Genomic DNA, 19,034 nt, shown 5'->3' with positions numbered 1-19,034 from the left:
ACTCCCCGTTGCATCCGGGGCACATGGCCAGCATCGGCCTGCCCGGTGGGTCCCCGACCCTTAGCGAGGGTCCCGTGGGTGGGGGTGACAGCGACAGAGCCCAGTCCCCCTCCTACCTGGTGACAGAGATGGATGCTTCCCTCCCGGTCATCACCGGGGGGCTGGCGGCATGCCAACCAGCCCGAGGGATGGGGACAAGCTGCCACCGCGGTGGGGATGGAGGTGGGCTCCCGTGCACCCCTCACCCAAGGGTGGGGGAGGACAGGGAGGGGAGAATGTCCCCGTCTCCCTCCTGGCAGTGCCTGCCTCTGCTCCCAGGCTCAGGCTTTGTCTAACTCCTTCCCACGCACTCCCGCTTGCACTGTGGGGGGGAAGGTGGCCTGCTCGCCTTGCCTTCATCCCTTCATTCCCCCCAAAACCCTCCAGCATCCCCCTGAAAACCACCCAGCTGCCCTTTGTCACCCTATAGGATCTCCTCCCTGCCCTGGGATGTCAGCATTGGAGCAGGAGTAGGACCTATAGATCTATAGGGCCGGGGTGGGGACAGGGGAACCCCATCCTGGGGTTAATATTAGCACCCCCGCCCGGCCCTATAGATCTATAGGGCGAGGCCAGTGCAATGGGAGCTGGCACACCTGGTTGCTTGGAGACAAGGGAGGTTGGAAATGCTCCTTCCAGTAAACAGCCAGGCTGGAACAAAACCCCAAAGGATAAAAATAGGGAGGCAGGATATGGAAATAAAATAAAAAGCATTGCTTTACCCCGCTCCGGGGCAGAGTGAGGTACCCCATATCACCACCGGGCACCCCAGTGTGTGGATGGGGCAGATGATGTGGGGGTAAATTGCTGCACCCATCAGTGTGTCCCATCTTCAAGGTGTTTGTTCCTTCCGACTGTCCTGTGTGCCGGACCCAGTCCCACTGCATTGACTGGGCCCAGTTGCCTGCTTACAGAGCGGGGGAGGATAGTGTGGGACACAGGTATGGGTTTACATCCCACACTGCCCTATTTGGGATCAGACCCAAGACTGGGCGCAGACCCTGTGGGGGACAAGGGACACCATGGGCAGGATCAAGTCCTGGCAGAGGAAGGGACCAAAATGTCCCTCATTCCCTGGCCAGGCTTTGCCACAGGGCGGGGGGGGCTGCAGGCCTGCACCCCACTGGCATTTGCTTCCACTCTCAGCTCCACCAGCAGCTGCCCTCCCCATCTGGCACCGGCATCTCAGTGCCCAGCGCATTCCCATCCCTGCTGGGGCTGGCCTGGGGGGTCACAGAGAGCATCCTCCCCTCCCCACAGGCAGTCTTCATCCCAAGCTGGCTGCCTCTTCCTCCTCCTCTCACCGCCCGCCTGGGTACCTTGGGGCTGGCAGGAGAACAATAGCGAGGAGGATGAGTAAGATGGTCCCCATTGCCTTGGCAACGCACTCCCGCGCTGCTGGCGCGCAAGGAGTCAGGCAGCTGCCTGAAAAGCGCATTCTCCCTTGGCGAAGGGGCTGCCAGCACAGGTAGCATAGCAGCCCCCTCCCTCGGTGAGGCGGCCCACCTCCCACACCCACACGGGCAGCGCCACGTGAACGCACCGGGCTCCCCCACAGCCGCCGGCACGCCGCCAGTGCCCACACACACCAGTGCAAGCAGGCACACGCACCCAGCACACAGTTTGGCCCAGGCTTGGCTCTGCACCGTCTGGTGCCTGGTTGTGCCAGGCAGGAGTGAGACGCAGCCAAAAGGGTCCTGGTGGGGAATGTGTCCCCTCCGGGTGGGAAGGCGATGGGTTTCCCGCAGCCACTCACTGTTGCACTGCCTTCACACGTGGCTGCCCATGTTATCTGCAGGCCAGGAGGCTGGGCTCTGGAGCTGATGGGGTGCTGGCAAATGGGAGCAGCAGGGGACACCCCGGGGCACCTGGCTCCCATTGCTGACTGTAGCTGTGAATCCCACACCGTCCCCAGAGTCCCCTTGCCAGGCTGGTCCATGCTGCCAGTGGGAGCAACTGCGGGGTGCCCAGAGCTGCCAGGGCCTTGGGGTGACACGGATATTACTGGGAGATCCGAAAGCCCCAAGTGTCCTAAAAATAGTGCTGCCTTCCCAGCTGCCTCAATGTGGAGGTGCTGGGAGGTGACCTGACCCCTGCTAGTACCCCCTGCCCTGGGTGCCCCGAAACAGAGCCCATGCCTGGGGTTGTGCCCCAGCTCTGCAGGGATGAGGGCACCGCAGCTGGGATCACTTGCAGCCCGGTGGCCAAGCGCATCACCCTGGGTGCTCCCGGGTGCAGGCAGGGCCCCAGGTGCAGGCAGGGACAGGTCCAGCAGCAACCCCTGCTCCCGCCTGGCCCCGCCCCTTCGGGCCCCGCCCCTCATGCCCCCACCCATCATGGCCCTGCCCCTTTAGACCACCTTCTCCCGGTGCAGACCCCGCCCACCCTCCCATCTCCCATTGGCCAGAGAATCAGCCAATCAGAAGGGCCTTGCCCCGCCCATTCTGCTCTCCACAGCGCCCCCCCGCGGCTATGCCGGCGGGGATCATCCAATCAGGGAGCCGTTTGCTGAAGGGCGTGCCCTGAGACACCCCGAGCGGCTCTTATTGGCTGCTGTCAGGGCGGTGGGGTGGGAGTGGCCATGTTGGGGGCAGCATGGCGGTGTGGGGCACGGCTGGCCTGGCAGGGGCAGCCCTGACACCTCGGGTTGCCAGAGGCCTTCAGCAGTGTGAGGGTTTTGGCTGGGGTGGAGTTACTTTTCCCCACAGGAGCCAGTATGGGTCTGTGGTTTGCACTTGTGCTGGAAACAGTGCTGATAAAGCGGAGATGTTTTAGCTGTTGCCAAGTAGTGCTTACACTAGTCAGGGACTTCTTCAGCTCTCCGTGCTCTGCTGGGTGCACAAGAAGCTGGGAGGGGACACAGCTGGGACAGCTGACCCCGACTGAACACTGGGATGTCCCACACCATATGACATCATGCTCAGCATATAAAGCTGGGGGAAGAAGGAGGAAGAGGGGGACGTTCAGAGTTATGGCATTTGTCTTCCCAAGTAACTATTATGCGCGATGGAGCCCTGCTTTCCTGGAGATGGCTGAACACCTGCCGGCCTGTGGGAAGGAGCGAATGAATTCCTTGTTTTGCTTTGTTTGCACCCACAGCTTTTTGTTTACCTATTAAACTGTCTTTATCTCAACCCAGGAGTTTCCTTGCTTTTACCCTTCTGATTCTCTCCCCCATCCCACTGGCAGGGAGTGGGTGAGTAGCTGCATGGTGCTTGGTTGCTGACCAGGGCTAAACCACGACATACGGGCAGGTGGCTGCCATGGCGGAGGTGGGGTGGGCTCCTGGAGACCAGCCAGTGCCACAGCCATGTCCTGGAGGTGGCCTTTGCCCTGCGCAGGGACTGCGGCGCCTGGGAGGTGGTGTGGGGCTGGCAGGTCCAGCACAGCTGGCACCGCCTGCCCTGCAGAGGGAGAGAGGCAGGGAGCCATGGCCCCACTACACCATCTGGACTCAGCCCTGTGCATGGGGCTCTGCTGGGCTTGCCCCTGCCTGGCTTGGGGAGCGAGGAGCCTGAGTGGGGGGCGTCTGCATGAACACAGTGGTGGTTGGGATGCCTGCAGCAGTGTCTGGGAGGATGCCATCCTTGGATGCATCCCGCAGAAGGACAAGGGATGCCTGGGGGAGGCAGCTTTGCCAACCTCAGATGCAGCCCAGCTGCTCACACTGCAGCACAAGAACAGCGTGACTGGTGGTCACCCCTGTGTGCGTTTGACTCCTCATCCTAAACACTGTATACTCGCTGCCCTAAGCACACCTCAAAGTGGCAACAGTTGTGCTGAGCCTGAGGGGTCCCAGCCTCCTGTCCCCTTACCTTAGCCTGAGGTTTTCACCATGCTCCAGCTGTGCTATTTGAGGTGCCACCACAGCAAAAGCCTCTGTCTGTGGGATGGATGGCTGGTAGGAACCTGCTTTCTGTTCTGTGGTGATCTGGAGGAACGGGTCTAGCTGAACAATTGCTGATCACCTATTGCGAGTAGATGCTGCTGTTGCAGAAGAGTCAAAGCCTTTCCAACAATGCCTCTGTGCCATTTGTGGTAAAAAGGCAGAGACTCTTCATTTCTTCTCTCTCCTTTCCCAGGGGTTCGTTTCAGCAGCTCAGTTGGTGTCGATGAAGTAAAAGCCCTGGCTGCACTAATGACATACAAATGCTCATAGTGGGTAAGTACAAGGGGAATGTAAAGCACATGGTGACTTGGGCCTGGGATGGGGCTGTGATACCATGAGTCAGAAAAGCTTGTTAGATGCTTTGAAAATCAGAAGTGCTCTAGAAGTGCAGGATGTTCCTCTGCGCATGGATGTACGAGGGCAAGGCTTGCTGCGGCTGCAGAATATGCCACTGGCAGTCCGGGATGTTCATGTTAATCAGGGAGCATCAAGCATCATGCTTCTCAGATGCGGTCTCTGTGCCTGGGTTTTCATGGATTCAGCTCTGGCTGGTGGTGTTTGGTAGCAGGCTCAGGGTCTGTATCCTGTCCTGCTTTTGGCTCCACTCCGCAGAGGCCATGCAGCACTAGCAGGGAGCCATGTGTAGTGTGGGGAAGCAGTGGGCACTTGCCTGGATTCACCAACAAGGTCATGATTGTTGTGGTTGCCTTCCCCCAGTCAGCAGGCAGAGAACACCACCTGCCTTACCTGGTCTTTTCCAGATGTTCCTTTTGGTGGTGCCATGGCATGCCTGAGGATCGATTCAAGGAAATACTCATGGAGTTCACTCCTCTCCTTCCCCTGCCAACAGCCATAACTCACGCTCCATTTGCACAGCCCCTCCTCTCCGTGCATATCACAGTGATGCACTCAGACAAGCAGGGGGAGACATCTGTAGTAACACTCACCCAGCGACTGCGAAAAGCAGCTCAAGGCGGAGAGAGGGGTGGTGAACCCTGGTTTATGGGTGAGTGCATCTGGCCAGACACACACTGGAGGAGTCTGGAGTAGGGACGCTCCTGCTGCTGCCTGCTGTGCTGGGAGAAGGTGCAAATCAGTGAGGGGTTGGAAGGGCAGTGAGCAAAGGGACCAGGAGCTCACACATCTTTTTTCAATCCAGGGTCCCCACCTGCTGTGAATGAACTCCCTGGAGACATTGGGGTGTGCCCTGTACAGGCAGTGCAGGGCAGCTGCCTGATGTATACCAGTCCTGTGATTTTTCTTGAGGCCTGTAGTAACGACTGTGTTTTGTTGTTCTTGCACAGGAACATGAGCTGGAAAAAATAACAAGGCATTTTACTGTAGAAATGTCCAAGAAGGGATTTATAGGTGAGAGTGGTTTTGTCCCCATTCTGTAAGCAATGTGTAGCTTGCAGGCAGCAGCTGCCTGGCTGGGCAGGCACAGAGCCTGCCACTCACTCGCCGCCTATCAGCAGTGCTCACTGCCCTGGTGCTCTGCTCTCTGTTCACTGCTTTGCTTTGCCTGCACTGTGATTTGGAGCAGGGGAGCTTTATGTGGCGCTGAGTGCTGTGGGCTGGCCCAGGCTGCCTCCCAGGTACTGCTGGGCGGGGGTCTCACCCACACGTTACCCTCCATTCCCACTGGCCTGTGCAGTTGTACGGAGGAGTGAAGGTTTCTCCTGTCTCAGCACGTGATAGAGAGCTCAGTGGGTGCTGGTCACAAAGCAAAGACCTTTGCATTTCCTCTTTACTTGAAAATGTTGGGAAGGGAGATGGCAAAGACCCTGTGAAAGCCAAAGATGTTCATGCCTGAGGGAAGATGGGGAGGCCCTGGGGCCTGGGCAGCAACACACTTTGGTTCGGGGGACTTCTTAGTGTGCCCAAGGACATGACCAGCCTGTGAAAATCACCTGGATGTGCACGTGCCATTGGCTGGAGCAAAGTGATCAAACTGGAAGGGCAGGGTTTGACAGATTTTTCTACCTCCACAGGGCCTGGGATTGACCTCCTGGCCCCTGATGTCAGTACTGGGGAGCAGGAAATGTTCTGGATAACTGACACCTACACCCACATGCTGGGGTACTGGGTAAGCTCCAACAGTGCTGGTTTGGAGCCCAGGATGCCATGGGCACTACAAGGATTTGTGCCCAGAGACCCTTGCCAGTGAGTTGCTTTAGGTTTAGCTGAGGCTTAGGGGAAGGTGAGGGAAGCCAAGTCTTGGGGAAGGTCCTCTCTAGAGGACCTGCATCAGGTGAGACCTTAACCATTGCTCTCCCCTTCATGGACTCGCAGGACATCAATGCCCAGGTGTGTGTGACAGAAATCCCATCAGCCAGGGAGGCATCCACAGCACATGCTCTGCCCAGGGCGGGGGCGGTCCTGCATGGCACTGAGAACTACACCACCAACACAGAGCACATGGACTGCATCAGCCTGAGCCCTGGCTTCCCCAGCAAGGCCTTTGTGCTGCAGGTGAGCACTCAGCCCAGTTACAGCTCTGAAGAGGACAATTCCTCAGGATCTTTCTGCCCTTCCTTTCCAGGAAAGCTTTCAGTCTCAGTGCTGCCTTGACATGATTTCCTGCATCTCTTCTCACCCTGTGGCATCTGGCATGCCTTTGAGCAGTTTTTCAGGCCTGCTGCATGCAGAGGTCCAGGGTTGCCACACTGCTCGCACTGCACAGGCATTCCCAAGGTTTCTCTGTAGCCATCCTGTCTGAAATTGATCATAAAATGGAAGCTGTGACTGACCTTCATCTGCCCAGCAGGTAGAGCAGAGAGGTGGCAGGACACAGGGCTCTGCCAGACTGGATGGAGAGAGGTAACTCCAGTGACAATGTCACATTTCTGTCACCTCCAAACCGGCCACAGCGAGTCATGATGTTACTTGCGGCAAAGGTCCTGCTTGCGAGTGCAGCCCCCATCTCTTCCGGGTGGTCTGTGGGTCTGGCCCACACTGGCTTGCCTTGCCCAGCAACCTGGGAGCTCAGTGGGACCCTGCAGGTCCCAGCCCTGCCTTTTCCCCTCTCCTTTCAAGGAGGACCTTCCCTTCCCTGCAGCCCAGGGCCTGCTCACAACTGTGGTGAAGTGCTTCCCCGTTTTAGCTCCAGAAGCTTCTGCCCTTGGCCAGGCACTGCCGCCCAGGTCCACTGCCTGGTCTGCCCACAGCGGCTGTTTCCTGCTGAGGCCACTGCTCTCTACAAGGGAGAAATAAACTGGAAACCACGCAGGTGACATCTTGCCTGCTTTGTGCTTTCCTCCAAGCACTCACTCCTTGATGCAGCTCCCTGCCATGGCTTTGAAATGAGGCTGCACCCAGAGCTGCTGCCCACAGTGCCCTTCCTTCCTTCCTTTTCTTACCCCTTCCCTTTCCACACATCCTTCTGCTTTGCTGATATGGCAGGGAATGAAAAAGCTGAAGTCCTTGGCCACTGTTTGTATGATTTTGCTGTGTTTGGGGATGTTTTTGCAGTCTCAGGAGCCAGTGTTGCTTTTAGGAGCTGTACCAAGCAGGCAAGAGCTTTGGGGCAGGCAGTGCAAAATCATCTATTCCTGTAAGAACAACTGAGCTAGCCCCATGGCCCTGCCTTCTGCTGGTGCCGTGGCAGCCAATCGCACCCCCTCAGTGTGAGGTGCAGGAGGATTGCTTGGATTGTGCATAGATGCTGCGTGGTGCCCACCAACGGACTGTGTTTCCCACTGAATCTGTTTTCTGTTGAGACAGACTTTTAGAAGCTGAGCAGCGTGCTGTGCTTGTAACGTTGCATCCAGGAGCGCTGGAGGTGATAGAAGACAGGCTGAGCTAGAAGCCTTTATCCCACAGACTGCTTTTCACAACTCTCTAACTAGACAAGGAGGTCTCTGTCCTGCCAGGTCCTAGTTTCCATCCAGCCAAAGCATTCACCAAGAACTGCTAGATCAGGAGTTCCTGATCAGGGGTTCTCAGGTCAAGCTCCTGAGAGGGGACTGTTAACAGAGCAGTGTGTCAGTTTTCAGTGTCTGTCCCCATGACGTCCCTCTCCCCTGATCGTCTCTGCCCTGTGTTGCTCTCGGGCTTTGGCAAAGTGGGGCTGCACACCATAAAATGCCTGCACGAGTACAGAGCCTGCTGCATCTGTGTTGGGGAGACAGATGGAGCCATTTACAATCCTAAAGAGATTGATCCCAGGGAGCTAGAAGAGTATGAGCCGGTGACTTGAGCCAAGTTAACCCAGCCCCTGTTCTTAGGGGGGGGTGGTCAGTGCTTGCCTCTGAAATGCCCACAGAGAATGGGGCTGCCCCTCACCTGCTGGAGAGTCCAGCTCTGAGGGCAGCACTCAATGCTGCCAGGCTGGGCCCATCAGGGCTCTTCTGCTCATTCCAGGGCCACAGTACCATAGTTGGCTTCCCAAAAGCAAGGCCCTATGATGGTGGCATCCTGGAGGTGCCCTGCAACATCCTCATCCCTGCTGCTTTTGAGAAACAGCTTACGAGGGAGAATGCACCCTGGGTACAAGCAAAAGTACAGACCACTCACACCGCACACTCCAACAGGCCCTGCATCAGTGTGAGTGACAGCAGCCCAGCTGAACCTTCACTTTTGGCACTCGGCACCCCAGGAAGCTGTCATGTCACTGCACTGACAACTCACCTGCTGTGCCAGAGGGACAGAGCCTGAGGCAGAGGTGGCAGGTCACATAACGCGGGAGAGAGGAAAGCCTGAGCCCTTCCCTTTGCTAGCAGGGTGGAAGGATTGTTGGAGTGACCTTGGCCCGGTCTTCTGGCATCCTCAGTCTTCATTGTTGTTTAAGATCCTCTGCCCAGGGCAAGGGAGATGATATCCTCGAAGGTACTGGGTGTCACAGTGTTGACACTGAAAATCCTAGACAGCAGATAAGAGTGAACAAAGTAGGGGACTGTTTTGAATACCAGTTTCCTCCCTTCACTGTGAGCTCCAGGGACCAAAGGGTGTGCTGGACCTGGGACTCTGTCACAGCCAAGGTCTTTTGCAGCCTGAGCCTTCAATCATTCTGTGCGAAACATGAAGTCTGAGCTTTTGCGCATCCTGAACACCTTCAGTGGGGAGGCAAGTGCCCAGACACCAGCTGCCAGAAGTGGCATGGTGGGGGGGATCCAGTAGCAGGGAAAGCAGCCTGTCAATGGTTTCTACCTTCATATCTGCTTATCTCACCTTTGCTCTGCTTGTGCTTTCAGGTAATTGCAGAAGCTGCCAACGGCCACACTACACCAGCAGCACACAAGATATTCCTGCAAAGAAAGATCCTGGTCATCCTGGTATGTCCATACACACACACACAGGGAGATGGTGGGCCACACAGCATTGTCAGCTGCACCTGCCAGGCTCTGGGATCAGGCAGTGTCGATGGTGTTGTCTCACTCAGCCTGTTCCCTGCCTTGCCCCCAGCTCCTGATGCTAGTTTCCCTTCTGAACCCTCCTGCTTCTTGGCTGCAGCAGCAATAGACCTCAGGGCTCCTGGCCAGCACCAGGATGTCTTGCAGCCACTGATGGGCCAACAGCAAACCGTGCCACATCACACAGGGTGTCAGAGCTGCTAGTGTCTCTGCTCAGAGGCAGTGCAGAGCCATCACGGCTCTAGGATTCAGCCATCCCAGTAACCTCAGGACCGTCTCTGAGGGCAGAGCCCAAGGCTATGGGGAGGGACCCAAGGCAGAGGAGGAGAGATCCCCAGATGGGTCATGGGTGTTGGGGTCACCCTAAGCAGCAAATCTGAAGTGCATACTGCCCTTGGCAGGACATCTATGTAAATGCAGGTGGTGTGACCGTATCCTTCTTTGAGTGGCTAAAGAGCCTGGACCACGTTAGCTACAGCTGACTCACCTTCAGGTATGAGCAGGAATCCAGCTACCACCTCCTGCAGTCAGCACAGCACAGCCTGGAGCACTGGCAAGGCCAGAAGGGAGATCTCCATTGTCCCATCCCCAGAATTCCAGGCCCGCATGACTGTAAGGGTCTACAACTATGGAGGGTTGTCCTGCCTCACTTGTTTTGCATTTCCAGACACTCCTGTCTGCCATCCCAGTGCTGCAAGCTGAGGTGTGGCACACACAGAGCCCCCTGTGCAATCAGCCACTGGTGGAAGAGATGGAGTAGAGATGCCATGTGTGGTGGTACAGCACTACCATCTGAGGGTGCTGCTGGATGCTGCAGGGAGCCAAGCCATGTGCTGGAGCCGGCTGCAGAAGTAGCAAGCCAAGCTTAGACCACCCGTGGCAGTCTTGCACTGAGCAAAGGGGCTGTGCTTCACAAATGGGCTTGGGGGGCCAACCTGTAGCCCCACCCACAAAGGATTCACTTATTATCCTCCTCAGGGTGCCTCGGGGAAGGACATTGTTTATTCAGGACTGGCCTACACCATGGAGTAGTCAGCCAAGGTACCTCCATGGGCTCCTGGCCTTGTCCATCCCTGCTGTCGGGCCCCTTGCCTTGCTGCAGAGGCTCTGTGCTGTATTTGACACCCCATCACCACTCCCAGTGGGCCAGCATGAGGCCTGGGTTCATCGTCCTAGTGGTGGCTGTGTCCACACTTTGGGTAAAGCCTCATCCTCAGCAGTGTCCCTTGCTGCTGTTGGGTCCCTGTCCCTCTCTCCATCCCCTTGAACCTGTGTTCTTCATTTCCAGGGTTGCTTAGATGAGCCAGGGGGTGCAGCATGGGGCTGGCACTGCTGGGTGTGGGGTCTTATGCCACCCCTTGGGGAAGTGGCTGCATGCCATGCTCAGCAGTGTGAGTGGTATGTGTGGAGCCCACCCGTGGGGGCAGGGTCTGCCCCTGGGTGTGCTGCGGGGCAGCAGTGGGAGAGCATCTCCAGTCCTGCTTGTAGATGGCTCCAGGTCCTAAAGAACAGCCCGCTTGGACATTTGGTGTGGAGGTGACCTCCTCCCCTTTGGGTGCTCCCAGGGCCTGGCCTGGTGCTTGCACACGTGGTGCTGCCTGCACCATCCTCTCTGGGTCCTTTGCCCACCCCTCGGTCCCCAGAGCCTTGCAGCACACACCAGTCTCACAGCTCTCCTTTCTCTCTAGCAAATTATGACCATGGCTGCGAGGTACAACCAGGGCCTGGACCAGAAAACGGCTGCCTACCTGTGCGTTCTGGAGAAGGTGTTCACTGTGTACAATGACACAGCACCCAGCAGGGCTGACCCGGGCCTCGCTGCCAGCCACACGGTGAGGGTCACAGTCCTGCTGCACAGCGGGTGCCCGGGACACTTCGTGATGTACAGAGTGGGGACCCTGGTCTCTATAAACACTTGGGCTGAGCACGTTCTTTCCCTGCTGCCTGGCTTTCAGCTCTCCTGGGCAGGGGGCTGTCTTCCCCCACACCCCCTCTGCCCCAGCCCCTTTACAGCCTCCTGGGCACTGGAGGAAGCCATGCTGATCCTTGTTTGGGCCTACTTGCCCATGTCTGGCAGAATTGGACAGGGAAGGAAAAAATGCAATTAGCTCCAGGGGTGGGGACAGCCCATGGCACAGCCAGCCCCAGGAACAGCCACCGTGGTCCATTTAATAACACATGGTGGGCGCTGCAAGCACTGCCGCAACTGGCACAGACACAGGGAGCAGAGCCAGGGTGGGGATTTGCAGGCATCAGCAAACCTGTTGTGTGTCTGTGCTGACTGCTGCAGCTTCACTCCTTGCTGGCAAAGCTGGTGAGCCAGCACGGGTGGGGGATTTAATCTGATATTCATGGCGGGAAGACTCAGCCCAGCCTTTCCCTCCAGCCTGTGCTGCAGTTAAGGGGCTGGAGGCTGGCTGGGGGCTCAGGCTGGGTTGGTGACCCTGCCCTGGGGGAGCCAAAGGCCCAAGGACTGTGCTGTGGGGTGGGCATAGGACCCCCTGCTGTGGCGAACATTGCTTAGTGATGTGTGGCAGTCACCTGCCGTTGAAGTGGTCACACTGCAGCTGAGCAAGCCACGGGTGCCATGTCCCTAGTCCCCGGAGGGGAGCACAGTTGTGTAAGAAGGTAGGCACAGCAGATCACCAGAGGCTCCCCTTTGCTCTGAGCTTCTAGCACAAGATGAGGGTGCATCCCCAGGAGGTACCTTACAAACAGCAACACATCCTGCTGCAGGGACGATTGGGGGAAGCCTGCGCCCAGCACCTGAACCCCCTCTCCTAGCACAGCCAGCATCTCCTGGGAGGGAACCAGTGCTCGAGCCCAGGACTGTATCCAGCCACATCCCAGCTCGAGGTCCTCAGCCCCGAAGAGCCCCCTGCATTCACTTCCAGATACAAAGCACTGCAGCCAGCACACAGGCAAGTGGTACAGGGCACTGCCTGCACCCCAGGCCTCAGCCAGAGCATAGCTGGAGGTCCAGGGCATGGTGACCTGCTGCTGACACAGCAGTGAGCAGACAGAAGGCACCTTGCCCTCATGAGGACCCAGTCCTGCCCGCTTCCCCAGCTGGAAGGGGTCAGCTAGTCTGCCCCAGCCCCTCATTCCTCTTCCCAAAGCTACCCCTCTGCCAAAGCACCGGGCCCCCCCTCTCCCCAGGGAACCCACAACCAGGACCAGGGGGCTACAGACAAGAGTTGGCTTTATTCACGGACACGGGGGCAGCTGTGTCACTGGCAGCTGCCCTCGTATTGCACATCCAGCGACGGGGTTGGGGGGGATATCCATGCCACGTCACAACACAGCGTCGGCGCTACAGGACCTTCGGGAGGGGCGCAGGCACCGTCACCACCCAGCAGGCTGGGGAGCAGGCTTGGGCACCAAGGGTTCACAAAGGCAAAAGACCCGTCCACCCATAGATAGAGATATATATATATAAAAAAAAATAGTTCCACAATGACTAGAGCAGAACCACAGGGACACGCGTGCAAGCAAAATGTACAGCAGCCCGCAAACAGGTCAACATGCTTTGTACAGACACAGACACGCTGGGACACAGCCAGGGTTTATGGCGCTGGGAGGGATACAGAGCGATAAACCCAGGCTTCACAGACACACGCGCACACACACACACCAGTCCCTGCGGGCAGTGCCCACGGCTCGGCCACATGCCGGGGCTCAGGGGCTTAGACATGGCGGGTTTTTCTCACTGCTAGACACGGTACGGAGACATGGACGCAGTCCCTTGGAACGGAACTGGAGGAAGAACTTGTGAGCGAACGGGGCAGGGGCACCCCTGCTCCTCCCCAGCGTGCAGGCACCGGCCAGGGCTGGCTAGGGAGGAGCAGGGGGCTACCGGCGGTTCGTTGTGCTGCTGGTGGAAGAGGCGAGGACAGGGGTCCATTATGCCTCTGGCTCATATTCCTGGTATTCCTCCTGTGGGGTAGGGAAAGAAAGAGCTGATGAGAGAGCTCAGGTGGGACATGAAGCCCCGGTACTCCCAGCCCCATGCCAGCCTGCACATGACTCTGCAGGGCTGTATGCACGGGGCACCTGGTAGCAGGCAGGCCCCAGGCTTTGATCCAGACAGCAATGGCCACCAGGACACTGAGCGCTGGCACCCTGTGGCCTCTGTAGTGCCCTGTGCCCCTCTGCCACCCCATCCCCTCACCTGTGGGGGCTCCTCGTAGTTCTCCCCCTCTGGCTCCAGCAGCGGCTCAACCAGTGGTTCCTCAACTGCCTCCTGGGCCATCTCCTCTGGCTGCGGTGAACCAGGGGATCAGTTCCATGCATGAAGCCCTCCATGTGGCACCCACCCTCCCTGCCCCTGACAGACTGGGGGGACCTGGCAGAGACCAGCAATGCACCCGGGATGCTGGGGCTCCATGTGGGGGGCCCAGCAGGGGATGGCTGGCAAGGGCACGGGTGGGCACACACCAGCCCACCTAGCTGGGAGGCAACTGGCAGGAGTCCATGGGACCAGGGCCTGGGTGTGCATGTCCCTGCACTGCTCCCAGCCCTGCCCCCAGGCAGGTGATGGGTCCTGGCACCGTGTGGGCCCTGGTGGGGCCACAGGAGCATCCTGCATTCCTGGCAGGGGAGGGTGGTGCTGGGGTATCCCCTCCCTGGGGCTGACAGCACAGCTGGCAGGAGGGAAAGGGGGGCAGCCAATCCCCCTGTGCAGCAGTGGCGGCGGCAGTGGCCTAATTTCTTCAGCTGATGCTATTTTGGGCTAAGCTGGAAGCTCATGGGGGTGGTGAGATGCAAACCCACTGCCCCTCCCTGCCCCTCCACTCCCGCAGCTGTCAGGTCACCTCACAGCCACTGGAGCGATGCACCGCTGGCCCCACACCGCCGGCCACCATGCAGGAGCTAGTGCACGTACATGTCTGCAGCGGCCACGCAGGCAGCTGGCATGCTCGGGGCAGTGATGTCTGCCTGCCCTGGGCACAGGCATAACAGCTGGGGACCCTCAGGGTCCCTCCTGCAGGGCTGTGGAACAGCCAAGGGGCTCTCCACCAAGCCTGGGGACATGCCAGCCTTCCCGCGGCCATGGCAATGGCCAGGGGGGTCGGGTCTCACCTTCAGGTCCGCAGGGAACTCCTCCTTCTTCACCAGCCCGGTGGCTGCTGCGATGTTGCCAGCACCTGAGAACGCTGCTTCGCCCAGCTGGGACGCCTGCTCCTTTGCTTTCTCAGCCACTGCAAGAGCCAGGGGTGCCCATCAGTGCCCCCCAGTGCCAGGGAGGGGTGCCCACCCATGGGGGGCTGGTGGGGAGTCGCTGGACAGGATCAGGCCCTCCCCACCTCCCTGCCTGGGCACTGGGGAGGGGAGGGAGCCAGGACACTGCTCTGCAGCTGGGCAGGGAGTGTGAGCAGCCACAGCAAATCCTTCGTTGTGGGCCCTGTTATATAAGAGGCTTTAGCCAGATGACATCAGCCCCTCAATTAGCCTCTGATCTTGTTAGTGTGGCCACGCTATCAGGCCCAGAGAGCTACGGGAGCAGGGAGCCGGAGGGGACCGTACCTGAAGTGACACCTTGCACCACGCCTTGGGTTTTACTCCCTGGGGGTAGAAACAGACAGAGATGAGGTTAAAGGGACCAGCAGCTGAGCTTTGCCAAGTGTTGTGCCCGGGACCCTGGCAGGCCTCTGTGAGCCGGGGCAACATCCCACCCGCACTCCAGCCCGGCCACAGTGGGGGGTCAAGCACCTGCCTGGCTCCCCACAAGGCTCCTCCAGTCCCTGCAGGAGCCTGGGCTGGGGCAGCACCAGGCCACCACATGCCAGGCAGGGCAGAGACCCCGGGGCCCAGCACCATGCCAGGGCACAGCCAGGCAGGGTGAACACCAGCCATGCTACTGAACAAAGGCTCCGGCGAGAGCCAGGATCTGTACCCAGAGCTGGTGCCAACACGGCACAGGAAGCCCCACAGCCAGAGCAGCCTGGGACCAGGTGCTGCTGCTGGCCATGCCGACCCTGCCAGGCTCCCTTCAGGCAGGGCGACACTGTCCACAGATGCCAGGACACCCCACGGGATGGGAGCATGATGTCTACAACTGGGGGGGAAGGAGGAAGCTGGGCAGCTTCTGCAGGATGGGGCACCAGGGTGCTCCTTGAGCTGCTGGAGCCCTGCCCAGGGCACGCACCCCTGGGCAGGGTGGGGGGTCCAGGGCTGGCACCCACCACTGCCTGGGAGAACAGCTCTGAGCCCAGCTCCCTCCCTCCTTCTGCAGCAGGGGTGGCCTCAGCTTCCTCCCCAAGCAGCCCAGCACCACAGCCAGGCATGTAGCCCACCCAGGAGCTGCCTTCTCCCTGCCAGTGACGTCTTCTAGGACTTGGCCTCAAATGGACGCCGGCACTGAGGGGCAGTGCAGAGGGACCCCCCAGCCACCGCCTGGGTGCCGGGGAGACACCGGCAGAGCTGTGGTGTGGGATGCACTCCAGGGCATGGCCTTCCCAAGGGGGACAAACATGTCCCCAGCCCCGATGCTCCGAGCCGGGCACATCCCAGCACGGGTGTCACCATCTCCATCACGGTCCATCTGTGCTCTGGCCCCAGAGCATCCTCGGCGCGGAGCCGCGGGGCACTCAGGCTCAGACCACCGAAGGCCGCCGGGGATCCAGTCCCCGGAGATCCCATCCTCTCAGCCTGGGGACCAGCCCCGACCCTACCCCTGCCCGCGGGTCCCCATCCTCCTGCCTGCACATGCCCTGCGGGACGAGCAGGACACTGCGGGCACCGGCGCCCTGCCCCGGGGCACCCAGCCGCCAGGGTGGTCGTGGCGGGGAAGAGGCAGGGGCAGGCGGGGCGGAGGGGGGGGAGGACACGGCAGGGGGATGGGCAGGAGGACGCAAGGGCAAACGCAGGACCAGGGAAGGGCAGTCAGAAGGGGCCGGCAGAGGCTTGCAAGGGACGGGCAGGGATAAGCCGGGGGGACAGGCAGGCCGGGCCAGCCCTTACCGACATAGAGGACCCCCTCTTTGGTCTTCTCGGCAGCCTCGGCCACCCCCTGCTTGGTCTTCTCGGCGGCGGCGACCACCCCCTCCTTGGCCTTGGACAAGCCCTTCATGAACACCTCCATGGCGGCTCTGCGGGGAGAGGCCGCACGGCTTCACCCCGCCCCGGCCCCCCCGGCCCCGGCCCCGCGCATCCCCGCCCGCCCCGCGCATCCCCGCCCACCCCCGCGCCCCCGGCCCCCGGCCCCTGTCCCGCTGCCCGCCCCACCTGGCTCGCTGGCGGCGTGGACGGGCGCGCCGGGCCGGGCCGGGCCGGGCTGCGGCGGGGCGGGCTCAGTGCGGCTGTGCCGGGGCCGCGCCGCGCTGCGCCGCACCGCGCCGTGCCGTGATGTGCGGGGGGGACCGTGCCGAGCCATGCTGAGCCGTGCCTGGCCGCCCCGCGCGGGAGCGGCACCCCGGCCCTTTGCCGCCCCAGCCCACAGGCTCCTTCCCCGCACAGCTCGGCACCCCCGGGATAGTCTCATCACGTCTCACCTTCTCCCCATCCCCACCCGTCCTGATTCCATCCCATGCTGTCCCCATACTATCCTGTCCTGGTTCCCATCACATCCCATCCCCATCTCACCCTCCTCCTGTCCCATCTCCTCCCGATCCTGATCCCATCCCATCCCCTCCCCTTACAGGCTGTCCCTATCCCATCCTGTCCCCGTCCCATCCCTTCCCTGTTCTACCCTGTCCCTATGCCATTCCCATCCCATCCCTATCCCATCCCCTCACATCCTCTTCCCACCTCATCCCACCCCATTTGCATCCCACCCTGTCCCTACCCCATCTAATTCTGAACCCAACCCCTCCCCATCACATCCCCCACTTTCTCCCTATTCCATTCCATCCCATGTTGTTCCCATCCCATCCTACCCTGATCCCATCCTCCCCATCACATCCCACACCCCATCTGCACTCCCCATCCCGATGCTATCACACACTGTGTACCATCCCACCCTACCTCACCCCATACCATCTTCATCCCACCCCACACTGTCCCCTCTTACCCCAACCTAACCCCCCATACTGACCTCATCCCACCCTGACCCCCTGCCCTCGTCCCCCAGCTCCCTGCCCTAGGGGGGATCTCCCCACCTCCCTGCTCCACAGGAGGGGTAGGCCTGACACTCTCTCCCCAGCACACCGCCCTCCAGCCCCACCAGCTGCAGCTGGGACAGCTCGTCATCCCGCCCGCCTGTGGGCACTTAAGAGCCAGGGGTAGCTGAGGGGAGCCTGTGCTGGGCAGGATGGCTACGGGGGAACTGGTGAGTACTCTGTGTGTGATCTGGGCCTGGCAGCAGAGCCTAGGCAGCCCTGCCACCCCCTTGGGGGTGTGCCATGGTGTGGGGGTTGCTGGGGGTCTGCAGACTCCCTGCTGGAGTGGCTGTGGGCTCCTTGGGTCTGTCTCTCCTTCTGCAGCGGAGGCAAGAGGAGCGGCGGCGGAAGGCTCAGCAGCAAGAGCTGCTCCTGGCAGAGAGCCTGGGCAAGCACCCCCTGCAGAACAGGTATGGGGGGCCCAGCCATGGGCAGCCTTTTCAGTGCTGGGAGTGGGGTGCTGGGACTGGAGGGGGGCTGACACCAGCATGGCTGACAGCTCCCCCCCATCTCCCCTCCTTCCCCAGGTGGGCACTGTGGTTCTTTAAGAATGACAAGAGTAAGATGTGGCAGGCAAACCTGCGCCTCGTCACCAAGTTCAGCACTGTGGAGGACTTCTGGGCGTGAGTGTCCCACGGATGGGCAACATCTCCTCTTTGGAGAGGTCCTAGTGAGGCAATTGGGGCCAGAGGAGGGTGCTGGGGGTCCCTGAGGCACCTCTTCTCACTTGTTTCTCTGTCTTGTCTCCACGTCGCACAGGCTCTACAGCCACATCCAGCTTGCCAGCAAGCTCACATCTGGCTGCGACTATTCCCTCTTCAAGGTGAAACACCCCTTCCACCGCAGTCCCTTCTCAGAGACCCCTGCAGCACCCAGCATTATGGGGGCTCACTGGGTGCTCGTGGGGCTGACAAGGTGTCCTGGCCATGGGGTCAGAAGGGAAGCCGGGCTGGGTGCTCGCAGCTCCCCAAGCTGTCTCTGGCTGGGTGCTTGGTGCCCCTGACCATCCCCTTGCCTGTCCCTAGGATGGCATTGAGCCCATGTGGGAGGACAGCCAGAACAAGCGTGGTGGGCGCTGGCTCATCACCCTGGCCAAGCAGCAGCGGCACACTGAGCTGGACCGTTTCTGGTTGGAGACGGTGAGTGTGGTCCCACTTGGGCTGGCCTGCAGGGTCCTGGCAGCATTGTTTCCCCTGCCACAGTGCTGAGCCCCAGTGGGGACTGTCATGGGCTCCCCTTCTCCTCCTGACAGCTGCTGTGCCTCATCGGGGAGATGTTTGATGAATACAGTGATGAAGTGTGTGGGGCTGTCATCAATATCCGTGCCAAGGGAGACAAGATTGCCATCTGGACCCGGGAAGCGGAGAACCGGGAAGGGGTCACCCACATTGGGTAATGCAGCTTCATGGCGGGGGGCTGTGCAGGGCTGGGTTTTGGGGGAATGGGATCCCTGAGCAGGGAGAAGTGATGCTGTCCTGTTCACACAGCCTTTTTCCCTCCTCCAGGCGTGTCTACAAAGAGCATCTGGGCCTGTCGCAGAAGGTGGCCATTGGGTACCAGGCCCATGCAGACACAGCCACTAAGAGCGGTTCCCTCACGAAGACCAAGTTTGTGGTCTGACTGTGGGAGGAGTGGGACTCCCTGTGGGGTTCTCCT

General features: G+C 60.1%; 2 protein-coding genes and 1 pseudogene across 3 annotated transcripts; 2 read left to right on the top strand and 1 right to left on the bottom strand.

Moving 5' to 3' along the window:
- Window positions 1-23: 23 nt before the first annotated feature.
- LOC142061306 (glutamate dehydrogenase, mitochondrial-like) lies at window positions 24-12,294 on the top strand (annotated as a pseudogene).
- A 170-nt stretch (window positions 12,295-12,464) lies between these two features.
- Window positions 12,465-16,893, bottom strand: SNCB (synuclein beta). 2 transcript variants are annotated; one of them, XM_075102541.1, is made up of 6 exons: window positions 16,864-16,893; window positions 16,243-16,370; window positions 14,806-14,844; window positions 14,362-14,480; window positions 13,451-13,540; window positions 12,465-13,215 (listed from the first exon to the last, which is right to left on the bottom strand). In XM_075102541.1, the coding sequence occupies exons 2-6, from the start codon at window positions 16,361-16,363 to the stop codon at window positions 13,183-13,185; spliced, it is 402 nt and encodes a 133-aa protein (XP_074958642.1). In that variant the 5' UTR covers window positions 16,364-16,370; window positions 16,864-16,893; the 3' UTR covers window positions 12,465-13,182. The 2 variants fall into 2 exon arrangements, with proteins under 2 accessions (XP_074958642.1, XP_074958641.1); XM_075102540.1 differs by lacking the exon at window positions 16,864-16,893 and adding an exon at window positions 16,507-16,606.
- On the top strand, window positions 16,552-19,034 carry EIF4E1B (eukaryotic translation initiation factor 4E family member 1B). Its single transcript, XM_075102539.1, has 7 exons — window positions 16,552-17,548; window positions 17,703-17,788; window positions 17,906-18,001; window positions 18,138-18,201; window positions 18,404-18,517; window positions 18,631-18,770; window positions 18,884-19,034. Exons 1-7 carry the CDS (start codon window positions 17,531-17,533, stop codon window positions 18,996-18,998), a joined length of 633 nt encoding a protein of 210 aa, XP_074958640.1. The 5' UTR covers window positions 16,552-17,530; the 3' UTR covers window positions 18,999-19,034.

This window comes from Phalacrocorax aristotelis, chromosome 8 (assembly GCF_949628215.1).
Source record: "Phalacrocorax aristotelis chromosome 8, bGulAri2.1, whole genome shotgun sequence".
Lineage (NCBI taxonomy): Eukaryota > Metazoa > Chordata > Aves > Suliformes > Phalacrocoracidae > Phalacrocorax > Phalacrocorax aristotelis.
Note: the sequence above shows the minus strand (reverse complement) of the source record. Positions and strands in the feature narration are given on the sequence as shown.

What these genes read in the sequence shown, in the direction of transcription:
- SNCB (XM_075102541.1), bottom strand. Translation starts at nt 16,363, where the DNA reads ATGGAGGTGTTCATGAAGGGCTTGTCCAAGGCCAAGGAGGGGGTGGTC. An exon ending in AGTTCCCTGCGGACCTGAAG is followed by an intron (nt 13,541 to 14,361) that starts GTGAGACCCGAC and finishes GGTTCACCGCAG; the next exon opens with CCAGAGGAGATGGCCCAGGA. An exon ending in ACTACGAGGAGCCCCCACAG is followed by an intron (nt 13,216 to 13,450) that starts GTGAGGGGATGG and finishes CCTACCCCACAG; the next exon opens with GAGGAATACCAGGAATATGA.
- EIF4E1B (XM_075102539.1), top strand. An exon ending in AAGCACCCCCTGCAGAACAG is followed by an intron (nt 17,789 to 17,905) that starts GTATGGGGGGCC and finishes CTCCTTCCCCAG; the next exon opens with GTGGGCACTGTGGTTCTTTA. An exon ending in GAAGGGGTCACCCACATTGG is followed by an intron (nt 18,771 to 18,883) that starts GTAATGCAGCTT and finishes TCCCTCCTCCAG; the next exon opens with GCGTGTCTACAAAGAGCATC.